Here is a 25,488-nt window from a genome sequence, read left to right as displayed (position 1 = left end):
TATGTTATCGTTGTATTTAGGAAAATTTTATATCCCTAAAATACTAATACTGGAAAATGCCACAAAAATATAGTAATCTTGAAATTTGTTTAGAGAAAGACTTAGCACTAGTGCCATGTAAAAAAACAACTTGAATTGTCAGTTTGCTGTGCATGATTCTATATTTGTAATCATGAGACTGAAACATAGAAATGCTATAAGAATACAACAATAACATATCAGTATAATTCCACCAAGTGGGGTGTACGGATTCTATCCCTATCTGGTAGAGTGTGCGCGGATTCTATCCCTATCTTAGTGAAGGATAATAGAATAACAAGTAAAAGAAACAATCATATAGACCGTTTCCGATAGACCCCTGATTCGAGAATGGATGAAAAAGCATTAGTAATAACAAATCGTAATAATAAGCAATAATAGTAGCAGGATAATAGAATAACATAGTAAAAGAAACAATCATATAGTACTAGAGATCTAATAATAAGCAAATGTGACAAAGATACTACTACTCCTAGTACAGAAAGGAAATCTGTATGCAACTTACTAACCCTCTACCCTGATACTCGATCTCCACACCCTCATATCCAAGGTCATGTCCTTGGTAAGCTGAAGTTGCGGTATATCCTGCCTAATTACCCCTCCCCAAGACTTTTTAGGCCTGCCTCTCCCTCTTCTCAGCCCAACCACGACCAACCTCTCACCGCTCCTCACCGGAGCATCTGCGGATCTCCTCTACACTTGTTAGAACCATCTCAACCTCCCTTTCCGCATCTTGTCCACCACAGAGGCTACTCTTACCTTGTTCCGTATCACTTTATTTCTAATCTCATCCCTCCTGTTATGCCTACACATCCACCTCAACATCCTCATTTTTGCTACTTTCATCTTGTGTACATGAGCTTTCTTAACAGGCCAACACTCCGTCCCATACAATATAGTCGGTCAAACCAACACTCTGTAGAACTTGGCTTTAAGTCTTGATGACACCTTTTTATCACACAAAACACCGGAAAAAGCCTCCATTTCATCCATCCCGCCCAATACATGTGTGACATCCTCGTCAATCTCCCCATTACCTTGAATAACTGACCAAGGTACTTGAAACTTCCTCTCTTCGAGATGACTTGGGTATCAAGCCTCTCGTCCTCGTCCGCTTCCTGAGTCATGCCACTGAACTTGCACTCCAAGTATTCTGTCTTAGTCCTACTCAACTTGAAACCTTTAAACTCCAGGGTCTTTCGTGTTAACACCGCTTCACGTCTCATCTATCAAAACAGAAATGCTATAAGAATAAAATCAAAAAATCATACAGGAAAATTCGATATCCCTAAAATACTAATACTGAAAAGGCCGCAAAAGTAGAGTAATCTTGAAATTTGTTTAGAGAAAGACTTGGAAGTTGGAACTAGTGCCGTGTTAACATAAAAAAAATAAAAATAAAAATAAAAAAACCTATGGCAAATCACTAAATTGTCAGTTTGTTGTGCATGATTGTAAATTGGTAATCATAAGATAGTGAAACATAGAAATGCTCCAAGATTAAAATTCAAGAATTATATAGGAAAAATCTAATACTGAAAATGCCACAACAATAGAGTAATCTTGAAATTTGTTAAAAACTTGGCACTAGTGCCATGTAAAAAAGAAAAACAACTATGAGAAATCATTGAATTGTCAGTTTGTTGTGCATGATTGTAAATTTGTAATCATAAGATAGTGAAACATAGAAATACTACAAGAATAAAATCAAGAAATTACATAGGAAACTTCAATATTCCTAAAATCCAAAAGATGAAAAGGATGGTAATAACATATAAATTTACTTATTATGTTGGACAGTTCATAGCAATTTTGATATGTGTTGGTCCGAGTATAAACCTTTTTTTATAGTGTACTTCTTGCTTGATTTACAAGATCATCGAAATTGAAACTTGTAGGCATTGAGCATCTTAGTTAATTTGGAAGGGGTAAATGGCTAAAATGATTATTTTTATTTTAGTATGATCATTATCTAGTCAGCTAGATTGTTGAATACAAAAATTAAGTTAAACTACTTCGGAAAGGTACTTTGAAAAATAGTAGTTTGTATTTGGCTAATTAATTTGGAAACACTTTTGACAGTATTGGAACAAGTAACTTATGCTTGCCCAAAAAATTTAGAATTGCTTATGGGCAAAATTATTTTTTTAGCTTTTGAAAAACAGTTTCTGCAACGGCTCAAATCACTTATTTTTTATTAAAAGTTTTCTCAAAAGCTTAATCAAACAGACTAATAAGCTCATCATTCGATCAAGACAAATATTTACATTGCATATGTTATACAAACTAGAGCTTAACTTTCATAAACTGACCGTGTAAATTTATTTTTAACATCATCAGGTAAAATTAATTTACAACACTGAGTTATTGATCAGGTAAAATTAATTTACAACACTAAGTTACTGATCTGATACGATAATCTAGAAAATAAGGTAAATAACCTAGTACAATAAGTTAAATTATAGTGATAGTACACAAATTGAGTAAAGTCATACCTTTCTTAATTGTATTTAAAAAAAAAAATCACCACAATGCCTTTTTAGTTTTTCCCCGATGTTCAGCATCTCCGTTGAGTCTCGATTAATCCGGATTCTAATGGGGCTTAAGTAAAACCAACTCAAGGCTTTTGGGCCTCTTCTTCGTGTCAACCTCCCAACTATTTTAACGGCTAGGACCCTTCCTTTTAACATTAAAAAACCCCGTAAGCGTGACAATGTTTGCCTCTATTATAGTTAACGATCCAACACTGCAAGAAACATCTAAATGTAACTAACATTTACGCTTTCTGTCATACTTTAAAATTGTGTTTGGTATTACTCTTTCTTAAAACTATACTTTATACTCCCTCATTTCACTTTTACATGTCCACTATACTAACAATAAATTTTCACGTTTATTTGTCCAATTTAGAATATCAAGAAAAGACAAAAAAAAAATTCTTGTTTTACCCTTAACATTAATTACTCATTTCCTAATCATTCTCCAAGTCCAATGAGACTATACACCAATTAATATGGGTATTATAGTAAAATATATGCTTCATTTATTAATTCTTAAGGGACGTGCAAAGTCAAAAGTGGACAAGTAAAAGTAAATGGAGGGAGTAGCCATTTTAAGTTCTTGAAATCAGTTTGATTAAATATTTTCTAAGGATTAAAAATTGGCAATTACATTTTTGGACCACCCTAAAAAATAATAGCCAGGAAATGTATATGTCTAGTATAGTAAGTATACATATACATGATGCACATAAATATAAAACTAGCAGTGTATATGTTGTGTATATTACCGCCATAATTACTCTCGGGGCTAAAAATGAAAAAGCCCATAAAAATAGCAAACTCTTAAATACCATCTGATGAACTGATCATAAGAGAGTTAAGTTTCAAGAGTAGGAAATACCATCTGATGAACTGATCATAAGAGAGTTAAGTTTCAAGTGTAGGAAATACCATCTGTAGGCGGAGGCAGGATTTCCATCAAGGGGGTTCAAAGAAAAAAAGCAAGCATGCTAATAGTGCTCGCAAATGAACGGGTTGGATCAAATATGAGCGGGTCGGTCGGATCAAACAAGCTCCTTACATTATTCTTTTCCTCGGAAGAATTATGATGTTCACTACTTGGTAATTCTCTTTTGAGATCATCATAATTCTTCTCCGTAGCCCCATATTTTTGTCGCGCAAACGAACATGAAGATATTAATGTTACCAATACATGAAACAAGCTCTTCTTGGGATCTAGCATATGAAAATCCTACATTATTCAATCCAAAAAAACAAAGTATGGTGGAAACTATATTGCACTATATCTACAGGTAAATGATAAAACAAGAAATCACATCCAAATGTTTAAGGCAACTAAATGAGTTTGTGTGTATGTAGTATGTGTTTTTGCTCAAAAGAAACTGTCAATTACAGTAAGAGAATATGTATCAAAATATATGATAAAAGTAAGAATTCACAATCTCAATTTCATTACTATATTGGTTCTTGAAAAAAGCAAGGATCTAACAAAGCCTCAAAAAGCCATTAGAAAAAGGATTAAGTAATCCAAAATGTGCTCGCTGTTTAGATGATAACTCTTCCACAGTTAACAATATCAAGTAAATCAAAAACTAGAACACAAGAATGAATAAATCTCAAACTAGTAAAAAGAGCAGATGATCATTCACGAATTGCATCTTCTTCTGACGAGGCCATTGCAAAAATAACGCAAGCAGTTGTGTCTTGTAAAGTTGAGTAAAAAAAGCCTGTTGTAATTTCTTGTGTGTATCGACTGTTGTTTAGCTTTTGATGCCTCCTATTATAGTGCCAAGAAAATACAAATTTGATGTTAGCAGAGCCATAAGCTATAAACTTCAAAAATTGGAAATATGTCAAAGTTATATAACTCACTTCAAAGTTCAGCAGATTTGGCATCGTAGATTTGGCATCGTAGATTTTTGCATCTCAGATTTTGGTTCAACGACTTTTTGGTTCATCAAATTTATGCACTTACATTCTCTTTACACAATCGTACAAAGAATTATCATCGATATTGCTTTCGAAAGATTTCCTTTTTGTGTGAGTTTAAATTCTATGCACTGGCGAGTAAAACAAATATTTACACAATCAGGTTACTAATAATATTCATCCATCAAAGATGCACAAGGAGGTCCTCAAAAAGCTCTACTCGTTACACTAATGTACATCTCCTTCAGTATTCACAAAGGGAAGTCAATAAGTTGAGTTCCATCATACCGTTGCATAATAGAAAAATATATAATGTTGACGCCGTTGTAATATTCGCTTAACTTCTATCTAATCAATAGGAGGAGAGCTAATAAGCCACTAACATTGGTCCACGAGAACTCAACAGAAATAAATAGTAAACCAGAAACTGAATCTGAGCAAGAATAAAAGACACTGTTCTCCACTGAATAGCTCCATGTTTCATCAATAATAAATCTTAAGGATATCTCCATGTTGCATCAATAATAAATCTTAAGGATATCTCCATGAATGCTTTAAGATCGAAGATAGACATCAATAGGAAGTCAATAAGGTATACAAATAGAATGATTCCATCATACCGATGCTGATAATAGAAAAATATATATCAGTGATGTCCTGTTGTAAAGATTTAATTAGCTGGGTCAAAATTAAATAACTAATCCATAACAAAAACATTGAGTTAAAAATAAAATAACAAATTACTTTTTTTTTTTATGAAGTAAGAAGTTTCCATTATCAAAGGCAAATATTATCAAATAATATAAGAAGGTGCCATATTACAAAAGCAAAAGCTTGGGAGCTTTTGAAGCAAAAACAAAAGCTAGTAAGCTTTTGGAGTGGAAACTAAGTTAGACTATGCAAGAACCATGGAGCTAGTAAGCTTTTGGAGTGGAAACTAAGTTAGACTATGCAAGAACCATGGAGCTTTACAATTGTACTCTACGAGATTTCATTTCTTGAAATGTCTTAATAATAGCATCATTAGAAATATTATCAAATAAATCTTTTTTTAGATAAGGCACCAAACAACCGCTAAAAAAATCATCACTCATTTGACTCATTTCATCTGCAAGTCATTCTTGATAAAAATACTTCATTGCCGAAAAAGCTCTTTCAAAGGACGTGTCTTCAAGAGAGTTCGTCCGTCACATACCTTTTGGGGCAGCTTTGCTCGGGATTACCTCGGCAATTATAAAACCATTAGCCGGCTTTAGGCAGAAAAATTCTGGTAACGCAAAGCAAGTTTCACTAAGCGAAATACAAGAGGATAATTTGAATGCTTCTTTGTTTATTAACTAATCTTTTCGAAAGATCACAAAGCCCTTTTAGATCGAAGAACCTTTCATCAACATCACGAACATCAATAATGTAACTTGCAAGTTGATTCTCAAGAGCACTCATATTTAACTCATCAAAGTCATCAGGATATAAAAGATTCAATTGGATTCAAACAAGCAATTCCACGAAGCAAATTAGTCGTATTCGCTCCAAATATCATTTGCCAAAACGATCTTTAAGCTCTAAACAATGACAGTTGCCAATCAATAATATTGCAAAACACTTCAACACGATAATGATGTAAGATTCCGTATTGTCACCAAGTCTTCGTCGTGATCTTAAAGAGCTAACATATGGATCCTTAAAGTTAGGTACCAAAATGTCATGCTTGATACAAAATAAAGATACCTTAGCAATGAGAGAATCCCATTCCTCATCCCTATACGCTTGCAACCTTTTTTTTGCTACTTCAAGAAGTAGCATGGCATTCGCCAAATCTTGCTCCTTTTTTTGTAAGCATTTGTTAAGCTCATTTGTGATTGCTAAAACCTCACTCATCAAATGCAACATGAACGCAACCTCATATGTTCGACAAGCGTCGAGATATCCCATTGCCTTGGCTCTTTCATCCATTAATCGTGCATCATGAACAAGTGATTCAAGAACATTAACAATAGAGCCATACATAAGAATAAATTTTTTAAAAGATTTATAATGAGATCCCCAACGAGTATCACAGGCTCTTGAAAGATCAAGTTCTTGATTCAAGCCCCTACCGGTTGTAAGCTCACCCATATCTAATGCCTCTTGAATTCTTTCTTTTTGAGAATCTCGAAATTCATCCATACGCTCAAAAGAAGATCCCAACACATTCAAAATATTTGAAACCAATACCACAAGTTTTCCCACTTCAATACATTTTTTAGAGACCGCAACAAGAGTTAGTTGAAGTTGATGAGCAAAACAATGAATGGAATGAGCCGATCTACTTTCTTGCCTAATCAACATTTTAAGGCCATTGATCTCACCTTGCATATTGCTTGCCCCATCATAACATTGTCCACGTACATGTGATAGACTCAAGGAATGTTGAGCAAGTAAATTAACGATCGCCCTCTTTAAAGATAAAGCACTAGTATCTTGAACATGAACAATGTCAATAAGTCGCTCCATCACAAATCCTTTTCTATCAATATATCGTAAGACAATAGCCATTTTCTCCTTGCGTGACACATCAAAAGACTCATCAACTAGTAAAGCAAAGTAGTCACCATTTAATTCATCAAGAATAGCTTTAATTGTTTCTATTTTACATGATGTCACAATATCTTTCCGAATCCCCGAGAAGTCATTTGATCATTTTGAGAGCATGTTCCAAAGACATAATCACGAATATTATCACACTTTTTCCCATACCATGAGAGAATATGAAGAAAATTACCCCTACTAAGTGATGATTTAGATTCATCGTGACCTCGAAATGCAAATCCTTGAGTTACAAGAAGCCTTACTACATCAACTGAAGCACTTAAGCGAACCCAATATGCATGTTTAAATTGATTAAATTGTCTCCCAAGTGCAAATTCAACAGACTGTTGTTGTCGCAATAAATCTTGACATTTCTTTTTTGATTGATTATGTACGCTGTTCTGTAGACCAATATGTCCCCCAAGACTACTCTTTTTGTGCCAACTCTTAAACCCAGTAGTTGAAAACACTTCACCTCCACCTTGATGAATGTATGGCCTTTAAATAGATAACAATACAAACAATAGACTGCGTCTTTACTAACACTATACTCCAACCAATCATGATATACATCATCAAACCATTCGGAATTAAAACGACGCATTGATCCAGAAATATTCGTTTGAGGATCCTCACGCTGAAGCAACCGAGGTTGACAAGGGCCATTCTGAAGGTATGCTCTTCTAATAACATCACGATGATTTGGATGATAGTCCAAAATTGGGGTTCTTTCACCCGGATCATAGTTTAAAGTACTCAAATCAAATTCTTGAGAAGAATGTAACGCTACTTCTGAATGGTTGGCATTTGCTTCTTGGTTAGGTTGACTAGGAGACGCTAAACTTGATTTTGGTACTTTGGTAAAATACTTCTTCAGTGAATGTTGAGACTGAATCGTAAAAGTAAGAATTTTGTTAGAACATAAAAGAATTAAAGAGTTCTATAGACTAGTTACTAGCAAATTGAAGCAATCTATCTAATCTTCATAGCAAATATATAGAATTCTGGAAAAAAAAATCTCTCTGCTATACTGATATATTAATTGCTTGTCCTATTAGGATTTAGGAACATGCTAAATTTATAGAAGAAATTATCTTTGTAGGCCATTTGTATTTCAGTCTGCAAAAATGAATTTGTGTTTGAATGCCTATTCTCCTGAGGAAAAATAGAAAAAGAAGGGAACTAAGAACTTACCGAGGAAGCCATGAATGGAGTCTGGAGACTGGAGACTGGAGAGCAGCGACGAGCGCAACAGCTTCAGCGACAATCAAGTATCAATAGAGCAAAAAAAAATAATGTAAGAGGCAGAATAGTGAGGTCGTGTGGACTGTGGAAGAGGGAAAGAGCAGGAACTATGCAATAGGGTTTTTTTATTATTTGACTTTTAGATTAGGGATTTTATTCAAATCCCAATTAGATCTACCCATTTAATAAATGTCGTCGTTTTGTTTATTTTTAAAAAAATATTGAAAACGCCTGAAGCTAAAAATATTGAGAATATGTTGCAAGCGGGGTTCGAACCTGCGTCCCATGCGCGAAACTGAACCCCCTTCGCCGCTCAACCAAGTATTTGGATTGTAATAAGGGGGTTCATTATTATATATATACACATAAAATAAAATTTTGACGCTATACGAACAAAGGTAATTTTTCGACGAAGGGGGTTCGGATGAACACCCTGGGCTCTACGTAGATCCGCCCCTGAGTGTAGGACCTTAAATATTTCTTGCAATCATTTCTTTTACTAATTAAGTTGATTAAGCGTTCAAGTTTGAGGGCACTACCTAACTTTGATGGTTACAAGCAAGTGCTTGCTTGTTTTCAACAATGAGATGCATTTCAAGTCTAAGTTCTACACATGGATAAAAGGAAGAAACTGCACGGTTTGTCGTTCAAAATGGGCTGGTCTTTAATTTTTTTCCTTCAAATGGGTTGGTCTTTAATTTTTGACTTTCAAAATTGAACTTATGCCTAGCGGAGCATAAGTTCTTCAAGGACGCGGGACATAACTTGTGGAATATTATGATCCAAAAATATAAACCTATGTCCAGCAAAATAGTTGTGCCTTGAGGCACAAAATTAAAGACGAGCACAAAGTAGGGCCAAAATTGCAAATGACCTGATTAAAACGCTTAAATTTAAATGTTTTTGCAGTTTAGGCCCAAATATTGTATTTCTTATTGGACAAGTCCATCTTCTTCTTAAAAGGGAACATCCGTAATGAACCCAAGTTTAATTTTGGGCCAACTATCAATTATTCCCCGGTTTAGGCTTTTTTTTTTTTTTTTCCTTAACACAATAACCAAGTGCAGAAAGGGTCAGGCTTTTCCTCATCATTCCTCCAGCAGGTAGTAGTACTACCCCATTAATACCACCATTAACCCACCATAATTAAACTTGAAGCTCTAAATCTAAAGATCAAAATGTTAAAAGTGTTGTAATTAGAAGTTGGCATTCAAATTTTTTTGATAGCACATGTGTGAAGCTTATACTAAATTTTTAACCCATTTGAATTGGGGTTGATTTCAAGAGGTGCTAGTTGAATTGGGTTCCCGACTAATCCGAATTCGCACCCCCATAGCATAACTTTGACGTAGAAAGTAATCTCTAAAGATATCGTTTTTAGCTTAAAATTGCATAATGTTCTAGTATGCACTCGTCCCTCAACATACTAGGTATATTGAAAGAAATTGCCAACAATATTTATGCAGGTTATAAATCATGCTTTTAGAAAAAGCAACCATTCCCTAATGTTAAAGCGTCCAATCACCTCTCAGTCGACCTCCAACGACCTCAATCTATGTAAAATATAGATTAAAGACATCAATTATGATAGTTCGGGTCAATTTCATGTGTTTAGGTCAATTATATAAAGTCAGCGCCAATAGAGAAGCAACCCTCAGTCAAACAAGCCAGACCCCAAAACAAATAATAGAATCGGATTATCTATAAGTTTCAGGTTTTGATTATGTAATTAGATTCCTAATTAGAGTCCAATTACATTCTCAATTCATCAAATTAATGAACTAGCTAGGTCTGAAACCCCAATTTTACCTATCAAGGTCTCATGTTTTTATGGTTCAAATCCAATCAATATTAAATATAATCATCAAAGGATGTTAGGGAATCATTACATTAAGATTAGGGTCAAAATCAATCCATTTAAAGTCACCCAGCAGCTCCTTTTTTTTCTCAAAAAAGTAATAGAAAATGAGATCTGAAATTCATCATTGCCCAAATTATGACCAGGTACTTTCTCATCGTAATAGCAGACACGCTCTCATGATCGTGCTCAAGTCCAAGCTCATGCGATCACAAAGAGTATTTTCCCTATGTTCAACTCTCCAATTAATTCTTCACTATCAAGGTCACTCTGTTGTGATCGTGGAGAGTCAATATTTTTTTACCTCTGTTATTGTGGTCCAAGGTTCGCGATCACAGAGAAATTTTTTTACTTGATCACTCAATCCATCTTTTACTCTTTTCTATCGCGACACCTCTTTCGCGATTGCTATGCACAAAATCTGGCATCAGAAATTTAAAACATTAGCAACAGCTGAAATGTTTAAAGCTCGCCCGACATTACCTCGAGCCTTTTGAATTTTAACTCGAGTAATACCAACAAGTCATAAAAATAGTACAATTAACATATACAAAGTCTCAAAATAAGAATTTGGAATATAGATACTCAAATGAGGGATTGGATTATTATAATATATTTGGTTATGCAATTCCAACATTGTTATTTAAGGAAGGATGGTGACAGTTACAGGAGAGGTAGGCAACATGGTTGAGGGACCCTATGAGCTCATGAAATGATAACAGAACCAACACCAATCTGTTGTGGGCAGTGGGACACTTGAAAACAAAAGGAGAAAATAATATGTGAACTCCTACAAGAAGTAGGAAAAAAAAACAGAATAAGGACACAACAAGATCCAATTCCAATCCAGGTTAAAAAACAAACAGAATCAGTACAAACAAAACAGCCAAACACCAACTACTTCTTGCCCTCTTCCTCAATCATTTTGTCTTCCTTCACCCCAAAAACCAAGCCCCATTTCTCTTTTGTACTTTTCTCCTCTCTCTATCTCTCTCAAATTTGTGTTGGAGAATCTTTCTATAAATAAACATTTTCATTTAAACAATGATATGTTATTCTATGCACACTTCATAATATTTTGGTTTCTACCCTCCGTTCACTTTTGATTGTCCAGGATATTAAACATAGATGTTTATTTTTACTTGTAAAACAAAAAGATAATTTACTATTGTATACCTATTTTACCCTCATTATTTAATATTATAACTATTTCCAATTCATTTTCCGACATATAAGAATTAAGAGTGATATAGTAAATTATCATCTTATTTATTTCAATTTAAGGGATGTGTAAGTCAAATGTGAACGGAGGGAACAACTCATTACCGGAAGAAAACAACTTGAACTGTCGCATTAAAACTGCATACTTAGTGGTCTCATTGTCATACTGTCCAATTTGGCATATAAAAATTTGGTTATACAATTTCTTGACCGCGTGTAGCACGTGACTCATATATATCATTTTTCTAGTGTCAAAAAGATCAAGTTTATCACATATTGTTGCTTGTTCAAGCTGCTTTTGAATTTAAAAATGGCCATGCAGCGAACAGCTCATGCTCCACTAAAACTTGTTAAACTAGAAAAGCACGGTCCCATTCATGGATTTAAGAGCTTGATTGGAACAATTTATACTAGCTGCTTTTAGACATATAAGTTAAGAATCGTAAATACTAGAGGCTATGGTTTAAACTTAAGTTGTAAGTGATAAAATATTCTTAAAATGTCCAACTATCCGTTGTGTAATATTAACGACGAAAATTGCTTGTACTTTCTTTTAAATATGTCTATTTGTGTATGGTGTTAGTTTATATAATTGAGAAAAGTCGAAGTCATAATCCTTTATTACATGAGTATATACGTAAGTCGAAGTCAAATAAACTATGGTTACCGAATTACCGAAATGCACCGTGAAATTTACCGAATTTTTGGTATGGTATTCAAATTTCTAAATTCCCATTCATGGATTTAAGAGCTTGATTGGAACAATTTATACTAGCTGCTTTTAGACATATAAGTTAAGAATCGTAAATACTAGAGGCTATGGTTTAAACTTAAGTTGTAAGTAATAAAATATTCCTATGTCCCAACTTATGTGGCACATGTAATTGATCCCGTTTCTTGAAATAAATTTATATATTTGAAAACTACGTAAAAAATAAATCACAATAATTAATAACTTAAAATATTTGAAAGGCATATAAAGAAATTTCGGTCAGAAAAAATATGTTGACTGACATAATTTCATTTGTAACACAAATTGGGACGGAGAGAATAATAAACTGCGCTTTAATCACAGGTAAGATTGGTTGGGTTTACGAATTCTTGGTTCATTTTGCTCTATTTCTAGCCGTCACAATTCAACATAACAAAGAATTAGTTTCTCTATCACTAAAAGCCCTCTAAATTTCCTATTGATATATAAATTTCTAGTAAGATTTAAAAACTCTAGCAAATTTTGAAGCTAAAATAAATGCACTAACATATCAAAACTTAAATTGGGGATAAATGTATACATAGTCTAGCTTTTAACCTCACACTTCACTTATCTTCCATATATTTGAAATGTCCATTTCTCTCTCTCTCAGAATAACCTAAAATGCCAAGTAAAACTTAGTTAAGGTTTTGAATGATTAGCAAGATATAATAGGGGAATAAAACACACAAGAACAAATGGGGAAGAAATTGCTACTTTTCCCATTTCATGTTATATGACTTTTTTTTTTCCTTTTAGTTAGTTCCAAAATTTATATAATACCTGTCTACAGTATATGTTTGTATTGTAACTTTTTATTCTATAATCATTTCATCACTCTTAATAACGTTGTCTTATAAATATGATATCGAGTGCTGACAAGATTAAGGCTAAAACTTCTAAGAATATATTTGTGATGACTGTCGCGGGATATTATGTGATTTTGAAATATTTTTATTCATTGGTATTAATTGGGGGGTCTGCAAATTTTGTTGCGCTCTATGGAGTTTTCAGCCTAATAGGTTTCAGGGTATATCAATTCTAGCTTGTTCGATCAATTCAATAGAGACTTTATGACAAAATTATTACATTCTCCGATCCAATTTTTTTCTTTCTATATTTCTAATGTATCCACTAAGTCTATCTTGTTGGTTTTTTGCACCTAATTTTAGTGTAGTCTATTTTTCAATTCATCCTATTTTCTCAAGAACCCCTTTCATATGATGGAAGTTAAGGTGTATTATGTGTTGCTTACTGTAGAAAATATTTTATTTGAAGACAATGATGGTGCAGATATGTTCCGTATTTTTAATCCTAACTCAATCAAAAAACAAATTAGTTCAATGATCACCACTAACCACTTCTCGTGTATGAAATTATGACATGTGGAGATTTTTTTTTTTTTTTCTCAAACTCCTGTTTCGGTCAAACATATCATATATAGTATTAAATTAAACCAAGGGAGTATCATTTGGGTCTGGCCAATAAGAGGGATGATACTTTGCTTCAAGAAGGAGAAACCCCAATGCGATAAGGTAATAATGATGATAGTTCTCGTAACCTCGTAAACTGAAATATTCGTTAGCCAGCCGTATTTAATTGCCAGGTGTTTTTGTCGGAATATATATGGTGGCCCCTCCTCCGCCCACCCAAAAGCCACTCAGCAGAAAGCCAGTAATTTGCGCAACCTGGTACATAAAACATCCCGTTAGCAGAGACGGACTCAGAATTTTAAGATAGTGGAGCACCATTATCTTAACATAAATGCCAACAAGATTTTTAATAACGATTGAGGGATAATATCGTGTCAAACCGTCACTAATAGCGTAGCAGTGACGAAAATATAAGTATATAAGTCAAATATGTGTAATAAATAAGATTTAATACAGTGAAGCAAATGAAAGAGATAGCTTAATGGCTAAGGCAACATGAGGTGACAGTGCAGGTTCGAATCTGGGCGAACTCATTTAATGCTTATTGTTTTCCTAAAAATATATTCAAAAAAATAATTAAAAGTGACATTCGGGTTCGATCCGGGGTGACATATAAGGGAAGCAGTAGTTGCAACCAACGTGCCCCAAAGACACTTTCGTTTGTTAGAGTGCACTATTAAATATATACTAATTTCTCAAAGTATATACACATATATATACATAATTTTTTCCAGAGTGCACTCCCACCCTTCCATGTGGGTCCGCCTCTGGCGTTAGCAGGATTTAGGGAAGGACCATATCAAGAAATGTGACAGTTTAACCTAATGCAAGCATTAGTGATTGCTTCCAAGGCTCGAACCCTTGACCTGTAGGTCAATAGAGACAACTTTATCGTAACTCCAAGACTCCCCCTAACACAAGATGTGTATAAATTTGTTTGGGAAAAAAACTTGGTCGAAAAAATAATTATCCCGTTATTAATACTCTGTATAGGGTTTGTAGTTATATCAATAATATTTGCATTACTGTATATAAAAACTTGTTAAGGTGACACACCTTAGCAAAAATCATGCTCATTAAGAAATCAATAAATATCATGTGAAGTTTACTATATTACTCTCTATTTATTATTTTCTGTCCCAATTTATGTGATACACTTTTCTTTTTAGTCTGTTCCAAAAAGAATGATACATTTCTATATTTAGAAATAATTTAGTTTGAAACTTCCCCTTTTACCCTTAATAGCTACTCCCTCCGTTCACTTTTACTTGTCCACTATTCTAAAAATAGATTTTCACGTTTACTTGTTCACTTTCACATATGAAGATAAAAATAATTCATTTTTGCTGTTTTACCCTTAGCATTAATTACTCTTTCCAAATCATTCTCCAAATCCAATACAATTATAAACCAATTAATATGGGTATCATGGTCAAATATGCACTTCATTTATTATTTCTTAATGGGTGTGCAAAGTCCATAGTGGACAAGTAAAAGTGAACGGAGGGAGTACACAAGTATCTATGACTTGTTTTAGACAATAAGTTTCAAAAGTCTATTTTTTTTAAATCCCATGTCTAGTCAAACTATGTCACCTAAATTAGTACGAGGGGAGCCGATGTTTTTTGAGGATGGTAATATTAATGAAGACTACTTCTTTAACTCTAAAGGTATAATGGAAACAATTGCCAATTTTTATCTTGAATTTCTTAGGTGACATTTATTTTGGGACTAATTCTTTTTACTAAGATGACATTTATTTGGGGCGGGGGTAGTATATATTATTGTTTGATAGAATGTGAAGTAAGGTTATTGGGTATTATTTAAAAGGAAAAAAGCTTAAATATGTCATAAAACTATTAAACATATCCATCTCACTCATTAATAATTACACATAAAAGTGTCACCATCGTGACACATTTGACCCTTTCGTGCCACTAATCACTAACGGCTCACACATACGAATAAGCTAAATTTTTAATTTTAAAATATCAAATATGTCACGTGTCAAACAATTAAAGTACCCACATCACCTAATCCATTTCATCTAGTTTAATCCATTCCATTTTAAATTAGGAAGGCTAAAAAATCATGTAAAAGGAACTGAACTTGCACATGCCTTTGCTTAGTCTATGAATTTAATATTTCTTAAACATTAGAACCTCAGGCTAGAAACACTAGCCGATATAAATGTCCTTTGCACAAAGCACTAGGAGAATCCTGTGTTTGATTTCCAATCTGATTAGAACCTTCCCCCTTCCAAGATCAAATCAATACTTCATCATACTTGAATTAACTTTCGCTTTACCTCCAAAAATGATTTTGAAATAATTATTAACAGTAGCAATTTAACACTAAAGTAAATAATTATTTCAATTATATCTTTAATATTAAAAAAGTGGTTCTTTTAAATACTGGTATTTGATTGAATTGATTAAGAGTAGCTTTTTAATAAATTAAACGTAACAACATACCAACACAATATTCCCATAAGTGGGTATGAAAGGATTGGATGTACCCAGACCTTAGAAACCTTTGTGGGGGTAGAAATGATGTTTCCAATAAATCCTCGATGACGCATAGTAACTTAATAAACTATATTTTGTATTTGTTGTTTTATCTTAATAAGCATGAAAAAGTGAAATGCCAGTTAAAATGTGACGAAAAGTATTACTACTTCATGTTCATAATGATAAAAAAAAAAACTTACTCGCATGCATTTTTTGTCTGTACTAAATTAATAAGTGAAGAATATGTATTTTGCTTACACATGCATGTTTATGCCTTAATTATGGTAAAATGATATTTGTTTATAATATTATCGTCACACATTTTTGTTATTTAAAAGTTTTAATCATAAGAATATTTATCTGAATGGTTCACGTGTTTCTCTCTTTTATATATTTTACTTATAACACTCCACTAATTGTAACAGTAAGAATAAATCTAAGATTCATATACAAATTTATTATTTCTTAAACGTCAGCATTTTCTAAGTAGATTCATACCGCTTAAATGATTAATATTTAGGCAAGAGTAGAACAACATATTGAATTAATGATTGAAATAGTAGTATGAATATTAATTCAAAATGGCTCTTTTTTAAGTGCCTTCCAGTTTTTTTTTATCTTTTTTTTCTTTTTCATGGTATGATTCCTTCGTAAGAACACTGAACGTATCGTAGAGCATTTTTTATTAAGTCCACAACATAGAATGTACCTTAATTTTTCATCGAGCACCATTTTTTTCAGATAGAAAGGTGCTTTGACTTCATTGGATCACCACATATCTAAGCCTTCTACTAATATATTGGTAAGGAGAGACTTAACTTTATTTTCGAGATTGAAATTTTTTTGGGATTAACTCCTACTAGTAACAAGTTATTCCTGAGGTAGGATTTCTGAATCCACATATTTCTACCGGAGCCTAAGTAAATAAATTTACTTAGTTAAACTTCTATAGAAGTTGTATAATGTAAGTATTCCACATTTACAAGAACCAATGTTAAGTATATTTGAATAACTTTATAATGAAGAAACTATCGTGGGAATGAAAATGCATGCAGATTTTTTTTTTTTTTTTTTTTTGCTTGGGAAAAAAAATGAATAGATTCTTTTCTTCATAGGAGATGCCAAGTACTGTTCTAATGTGCAATCTAAGGCATAGGTTGATATTTTTGTGTAATTTTGTATCATAGGTTGATCATAAACATCTTTTGTATTGTCTTGGAGGCTAAGGTTTATATTCTTCTCCGTGTAATTATGATCTTTTGAAAATATACAAGTTAAAGTCATGCCTAAACTCCTCTATCACAATGATAGAACTATAAAAAAAATTAACAAAAAAAGTGCAATCTAAGACTCAGTTTCCAAACATTCCACATCAGTCCCCCACTATCAGTATTGTTTCCATTTGACCAGTCAACTAACTTGACTGATTCCCTGGTCCTATTGTGTTCCATGTCCCCCCATTCAACTGAGTTTTTCAAATGTTTAATATTCGATCTTATTTGATAATTTTAAAATCATTTCTCACATAAAATAGTACTTTCATCTGTTTTTATTTATGTGACATTTTTTGCTTTCTTATCGATCTAAGAAAGAATGATATTTTTTTTATATTTAGGGATTTATAGCCACATAAATTTTTATAATTTATTTTAGATCATAAATATCAAGTGTCTTTTTTCCATTCTTAAACTTTGTGTCCAGTCAAATACTATCACATAAATTGAGACGAAAAGAGAATAATGTTTGATTGTGAATATTAAGAAATATAACTCTCGCATTATCAATTCAGTATTTGGCTCGTTGTATAAAACAAATCTATGTATGACTTGATGCATTTATTTATTATTAGAAAGTACACTTTATAATCTAGTATATAAAACAAAATCGTGATTATATATACCAAAAAAATTACTTCCTTTAAATTTGAATAAAAATCAAAACAGTACGATTACTTCATGAAAATTGAAAGAATTGAAGTTGGAAAAATAGTTTGAAACAAGAAGTTGTTAATTAATTTTAATTGTCAATTATTATAATTTATATTACTTTTTATGTAATTTTCAAATATGTAAATTTTATTTCGAATAAAAATTTCATGTTGAATCACGATTAAAAAAAAAAATTAACTTGCAAAAGGAAAAAAAAAATTAACTTTCGAAAGGTGCCACATAATTAGAACAGAATGAGTACTCATCCTATGAACTATGGCTTCAGCCAAGAGTGACTTTAGTATCCCTTGTTATAATATTCTGTATTTTGAAATGGGAGACGCGGCAAAAGCCATTTTCAATGGATCCAAAGATAATCAAATAGCAGCAGTGGAATCAATGATTGATTGCTTTCTTTTTTATATGATGATTTACATAATAGATGCTATTGACATACCTTGATATTGACAGGTTAGGGCATTTAATGCTGGTGTTGAATGACAAATACTAATCCTATTGCTAATATTGACTTTCCCGCCTCTCCAAGAATCTCGGTTAATAATTTCCTAGGAGTTTATGTTTGGTTGCAGTATAAATAATTTTTATTCTAACCCATCAAGTTAAACCTATAAATAAATTATAAAATAACAAATTACCAATAAGTAAATTTTTATATAGCATCCGATATGATAACTTAAAAAACATAATAATAGAAAGTGTACATAGTTGCTTTAGCTAAAATACTTTGGAGTAATTCAATCACTCCTACTTAGTGCTTGCTAAATGTAAAGTTATGACTTTTGTACAATTAATGCCGAAAGGATCCTGGTACAGTTTGATTGTTACTACCTCTAACATATTTTCTAAAATTAATTCTAAAATAGAAAAACCGTTCACCAAACGGAATAGAGTACTACTGTCATGATCCAAAATCTCTAAAGTTCTATTATCGGCTCCTGACAAGCTCTTTGTGGAGCGAACCATCCTCAACAGCTTCATTAACCATTCAAATTACAAGATTTATCAAATGAAAATAACTATATAGTCCAAAAATCAAAGGTTGGTAAACAAATTTGTAATCCAAACTTCAGTACATAATGTCAAAATCGAGCTACAAGGTATAACCTCATCCATAGACTCAAGAGCATCTAAGAATCAAATATGATGTGATACAACTCAACAAACTAAAAGAAAAGACAACTTAAAGATAATTTGGCACCCCAAAACAAAAGTGGTTAGTTCATCGCTAGAAAAGCATGGAGAAGGCTAGAGTCACGTGAATATTGAAAACTTTACTATTTTCTTTGCAAACGATTAAATAAAAAACATTCTTTCGTTATTTTGTCACTTATTTACTGTCAATTATTTAATTCGCTATTTTGACTATTAGTTTACTGCTTCCTTAACAATATCAAAGAATTAAAAATATAGTACCTGTTTAATATGATTTATTGGTTATGTAAAAATTCACTTAACTCAATAAAGATAAATCTAAAAATAAAAATTAATACTTTCTTGATTATATAAGAATTTATTAATTTAATATAAAAGTTAAAAATACCGTATAATATAAACCGGATGAAGTATCAATTATGTGATCATCATTAGATCGTTTGGAATCCATCATCGGATTGTTTGATGAAACAATTTAGATATGCATATTTCTTTTGTCTCCTTTAGGACAGTTTAATAAAGAAGAGGTCACAATTTATACTATAATCACATTAGTTTGAACAAGATGCTGGTACTGATGTGTTGGAATATATTTCCCTAATCTCATGTTATTTATGTGAAAAAAATGTTATAACACATTATTTTAGTTATGGAATAATTTTAGGTTTAGCACTTCCTGTAGTAGTCAAACAAATAGTCAGCGTTTGAAAAGTCACTATTATTAATGATAGAAAAATACAGTAAGGAAACAGCAACAACTTTTTTACTTAGCACTCAAATGATTCTTTTTTTCCTTTTAAAAGATAATTTCTAGCATAACAGAAATGACATGGGCAAGACAAGGTGAGCTTGCATAATAAGACAAATTATGAGGATTACATCATCAATGACACCCTTATCTTTATCTTTTCTTTTTATTTAGTTACTTAAATACTTTTGTGAAATGTTTAACTAAAATTTCCATAAGATTATCCTAAAAAAGAAGAGAGTATATAAGTGGGGACACATCCAATGAGATTCTAAAGGGAGTTAAATTAAGTGATTATTTCATTTAAAAGTGTATAATCAAAAATGATTTTTCATTTATTTAAGTATTCCATATTATACGTCTTCTCATGACCTGCCAATCTAATTTTTTTATGGAACAAATATATAGATTTTTTTTATAATTATTGATGATTTATAATTGTCGAAACATAGATTTATTTGTTTAAATTCCATATTGAATTGTATTGTTTATCTAAAACTTAAGCAGTTATAGAAGGTACAATAATATTGGCTATATAAACCCTTACAAGTCGTATTGCAATTCCAGCTCATTTCAAACAAACATACTAGTACTAGTGTATACATGGAAAAGTAAAGATTGCCACGTGGCGTATTAACAGCAGGACATATGGCAGCTCGGGTAAAGGCATTCTTAACCATTTCGTCGGGACAGGATAAGGGTCTCTGAGTCTAAATCAGAGGAAATCTGTTGAGCCAATATTGCCACGGGATGTCATTGGATCGGGTCATTAAATGAGGAGGATACAACTCGCAGTCGTTACTCGATCGGAGCAAATCCGATTGAAATGTTATAATTAGGATTGAATGAGCATTTGAGACTCATAATTAGTCTTAATTATCAGATAATCATAGCCAAAGGGCTGATTCTTGTACCATAAATAGGAGATATAATTCATGTTAAGGGGATCAGATTTCTAGTACACAATATTCTTTACAATTTCTTACTTAAGCGATATATTCGAGTTATCTCTTGCATTCATTTTTAACTGTCAATCCTGCCATCAAGCTTCAACTAGGAACGGGTTGACCCTAACTGAGAGAATCACTCCGGCTAAGCTATTCAAGCTCTTTCTTTTTATTTATTTCCTGTTCTGTTATTATTCGACTGAAATGCATTTTACCACAAATCGATCCATGTATCCCTTAAACCACTAACAAATTCAACTGTATCCTTTTCTGGGGTAAACAGTTTGGCGTCCACCGTGGGGTTAAGGATAATAGTGGTGATTTGTTTAAATCTCACCTGTTTTGTTTAAAGTTTTTCTTGTGACCAGGAATTTATCAAGAATGTCTGGCAGCCAGGATCACAACGATGCCAACAACAACAACCTGGGAAACAACCTAGCTAGCAATGAAAATGCTCCAATCCTTGATCCAGTGATTGGTGAAACCAGGCAAATCATTTCGCCTTAAGGATCCAGAAGGAATAACGTTGAGGATGAAGCAGAGAACGTGGTATGGGTTGCCAAGACGTATTTGGAAAAAATATTTGATATGTTGGACAAGCAACAACAAGCAATTACGCAGTTGCAGGAAAAGGATAACGGGACAAATGTGTCAAATAAAGATGTTGAGACTCGCACCGAAGGTAGAGGTAATGGGAACGACAAAGGTTCGGAATCAAACGAATCTTCAGAGGTCTTGAAATTCCTCCAGGATCTCAGTAACCGTATGGAAAAGAACGAAAAGAAAGTGGACACATTCAATTCACGAGTGGACCAGATTCCTGGAGCACCGCCGGTCTTGAAGAGTCCGGATTCCAAGAAATATGTTCAGTTGCCATTCCCGCCAAGTGCTGCTCCGAAGTTGATCCCTAAAAGGTTCATTTACCTAAACATTCTATTACTTCTTTTGCTATGCTTGCAGATGCATTCCTCAAGGCTCATGCCGGGGCAAAAAAGGTGCAAGCACGGAAGGCCGACATATTCAGAATAGCCCAGAAGGATGACGAGTTGCTGCGGGAGTTCGTGACAAGATTTCAGAAGGAACGAATGCTCCTTCCCGCAGTACCAGATGAATGGGCGGCCGAAGCCTTCACTAAAGGCTTAAATCCAAGAAGTTCTAGTGCGTCGCTGAAATTGAAGGAAAACTTGTTGGAGTATCCGACAGTGACGTGGGCAGATGTGCATAACCAGTATGAATCAAAGATATGGGTAGAAGATGACCAGTCTGAGCTTCCAGCTGGAACTGCAGGAAGAGTTGAGGGATGTGAAAAGTCGAGAAGAGTAGCAGATTCGGATTTAAAGGTGTTAAAAGATAGATATCAACCCTATGGAGCTCTGGAGCGGTCGAATTCCCGATTGGATCAAAGGCAAAATAATTGATCCTTTCCATCCGAGAGAAGTGGTAGTGATAGGCGTTATGATCGCAGACCTTCAAGCAGAGGATTAAAAGATAGGAATGCCGCTGGGACTTCCTTTGCTAATAATGTTCATAGTCCCGGCCTGTCTGAGTATAATTTCTACATAGATGTAGCTGAGTTGGTGTTAGCAATTGGACGTATTGAAGTTGCCAAATTATCGAAAGATATTTGAATAGATCCTAACCTAAGATCGGAGGTTGATATGTGCATACCTTCAAACGGACGGCCATCGGACTGAAGATTGTCATCATTTGAGGGATAAAGTAGCACGGTTATTAAAGGAAGGACACTCGAGAGAATTCTTAAGCGATCGGGCCAAGGCGAATTACGACAAAAATAAGGATGCAAATAAGCATGTGGAACTAGTTAATCCACAACATGTTATTGACATGATTATCGGAAGAGCAGACGTTGCAAAAACCACCATCGTGGCTTCAAAGAAAACGTATGTGTCGGTGACTAGAAAGAAGAGATCCAGGGATTACGTACGGAGTGAGGCAATCACTTTCAATCATGAAGATGCAGAGAATATTTCCCATCCGCACAATTTCATGTTGATAATTTCTGTTAATATTAATAAGTTTCTTGTTAAACGTATTTTAATTGATCCAGCTAGCTTGGCCAATATAATCTAATGGAGGGTGTTAAAACAAATGGATTTGCTCGATCAAATCGTTCCGGCAGTTCGAGTTTTGAATGGTTTAAACATGGCGACCGAAACAACAAAAAATCATCCTACCAGTCGATGTAGCTGGAACGGTCCGACTAATGAAGTTCCATGTCATAGACGGAGTAATGAGATACAACGCTTTATTTGGTCGACCATGGAAACATGATATGGAGGCTGTGCCATCAACTCTGCATATGACGTTGAAGTTTCCTACTCTGGGGGGATTAAGGAAATTCGGGGCGATCAACCAGCGGCTGAGGAAATGTTCGCAATTGAAGGAACATTGGGAAAAGAAAAAGACGCGAAGAATAAGGAAATATCGGATAAGTTGCAATTATAAAAATCGGAGGATATAATTTCGAAAAAGCCAGAAGAAGCAGCCCCTACGAACTCAAAAAAATTGGAAGGCGAAGTTGAAGATGTTGATCAAGAAGAAGATTTAGATCGAGTTCCCAGATCGTTTGTAGTACTCGATGATTCGGATGCAACGAAGTTGATGATACGCTCAAACTAAACCTTTTAATAGCATAAAGTGGACGATGTCAAATACAGTAACCCGACGAGGTTGGGGTCGAATCCCACAGAGAATATGGTGTGAAAAGTTTACTAAACGAGTATTATACTAATCTTGTGGTCCTGGTGTATTCCAGAAAAAGGGGTTTTATAGGAGTTTTGGTTTATGGACTAATTTAAAGTGACTAGTAATTTAAAGTTGTAAATATATGGGTAAAAAGAACCAAGGTTGTGTCCCCATCAGATAAAGTGTATGATCATCGGTTTTGATCTTGATATACTTCTAATGGATCGTTTGTGTGGATGCACTTAACCTCTATGTGAATCTAGGCTATTTCTCAATAAAAAAAGATTATTTCTTTCTATACTTTTTCCAAAGATAAGAAAGTATGCATGAAGAACGGTTAATTATGCCAAGTAAATTCCTTTTATTCCTAAGTGAATTTATTAAACAAGGTTTAGAGCCTTGAGTTCTTGTTATTTGTTCTTACCAAACCCTAGTTATTTTCCCAAATCAACCAAAGTTTATGGCATTAGCTAATGTTTGCAACCACTAACTATATGATTAAAACGTAGAACAAATAAACCCTAACAATCCATTATGCGTAGATCAACCACAATCCCCAATCACAAAACACCCATCTTTGGGTTCATAACCTTAGTAAAGGTGTTTAGCTACTCATAGAAGAAGAAGAACAACAATAATAAATAATTGAGATCATAATGCTTACGAATGATTGATTGGAATTGAAGAGAAAATAATTGCAATTGTTTGTAGTCCCAAAAAAGACTTCAAAAACTATGAATATTCAATGCTCTAAATTGAGAGTCAAACTATAATAGCTGATAATAAATAAAACCCTGCATTGGACTATTTATTGGTTTCAAAAACGTAAAAATTACAGAATTGCAACTTAGTCCCTGACGGCACCAATTACGGTCCGTAAATCATTTTACGACTTGGCTTTTCTGCTGAAACTTGGACAAAATCTTCATCAAGTTTTATGGTCCGTAATGTATTTTACGGTCCGTAATTGTCTGGCCGTAATTCTTCATCCCAAAACTTGCCTCTCTGTTTTCTGCCATATAAAATTTTACGTTTTGAATTATGGACCTTAATAGTGGTCCGTAAAATTTGACTTGCTTTTCTGCACCTTCTATTTCAGCTCATCCTTCATTACGATCCAAGATTACGGACCGTAATGCAAATTACGATCAGTAATTCTTCACCAAGGCCAATTCTGCAACTTTCCAGTTTTTTGTCCTTTAAATGCTTATCTATCTGCAAAACATTAAAAGCATATTAAAACGACACTGACTTGCTTAAAAAAAAGTAAAACTTAAGGTCAAAAAGCATTGAATGTGCCGTAATTTCACGGCACAACAACACCCCCAACTTAAAGTCTTTGCTTGTCCTCAAGCAAGTAATACGACACAAACGACTCAACTAAACTTAGATGCAACAGAGTACTAATGTCTACAATGGTTTTAACTCGGAACTACAGGAATGCATGTTTATCATCAGTAACTACCTCATTTTTTAAAAATCAGCACATGACTCACTTTAAGGACACTACAACTTACAGTGACGCTTCAATCCATGACATAACATTATCAGACGCATCGATGTATATCCAAACGTCGCTTTTTTAGGGAATGCTCATAATTTAATCCTAATGCCCTCACACAGACCAAAGAATGTCCCTCACACATATGTACAACGAGATAGGGACCAAGGCAAAGAAGAAGAGAAACACTCTCACTCACAAAGAAGTTCAACAAATGCACATACCATAGGCTTGTCCTTATTTTCGATGCTATACACTTCAGACTGTTCGGTTGAGATCACTCTAGGACTTTTATCGGGTTGTAATGTAGGCTTCGGGACGGGAATGGTACATATTTGGATATTAGTGACTCACCCTCCTTGACACTACACTATTTTTACCTTAATTCTCCTTTACTTCACCCTCTCTT

The 25,488-nt window shown here is 33.6% G+C and overlaps 1 protein-coding gene across 1 annotated transcript; it reads right to left on the bottom strand.

The window, feature by feature from the left end:
* Positions 1-6,026: 6,026 nt before the first annotated feature.
* On the bottom strand, positions 6,027-21,369 carry LOC132048979 (uncharacterized). Its single transcript, XM_059439660.1, has 5 exons — positions 21,296-21,369; positions 8,253-8,313; positions 7,640-7,947; positions 7,252-7,556; positions 6,027-7,060 (listed from the first exon to the last, which is right to left on the bottom strand). Exons 1-5 carry the CDS (start codon positions 21,367-21,369, stop codon positions 6,027-6,029), a joined length of 1,782 nt encoding a protein of 593 aa, XP_059295643.1.
* Positions 21,370-25,488: the final 4,119 nt, after the last annotated feature.

Source organism: Lycium ferocissimum, chromosome 3 (genome assembly GCF_029784015.1).
Source record: "Lycium ferocissimum isolate CSIRO_LF1 chromosome 3, AGI_CSIRO_Lferr_CH_V1, whole genome shotgun sequence".
Classification (NCBI taxonomy): domain Eukaryota; kingdom Viridiplantae; phylum Streptophyta; class Magnoliopsida; order Solanales; family Solanaceae; genus Lycium; species Lycium ferocissimum.
Note: the sequence above shows the minus strand (reverse complement) of the source record. Positions and strands in the feature narration are given on the sequence as shown.

Excerpts from the sequence above, each read along its gene's own strand:
- LOC132048979 (XM_059439660.1), bottom strand. The coding sequence starts at position 21,369 with ATGATTTGCCTGGTTTCACCAATCACTGGATCAAGGATTGGAGCATTT. Across the intron at positions 8,314-21,295 it reads CTAGCTAGGTTGTTTCCCAG|CTGTTGCGCTCGTCGCTGCT; the intron begins GTTGTTGTTGTT and ends TTGTCGCTGAAG. Across the intron at positions 7,061-7,251 it reads TAAATCATCACTTAGTAGGG|TTGATGAGTCTTTTGATGTG; the intron begins GTAATTTTCTTC and ends TTGCTTTACTAG.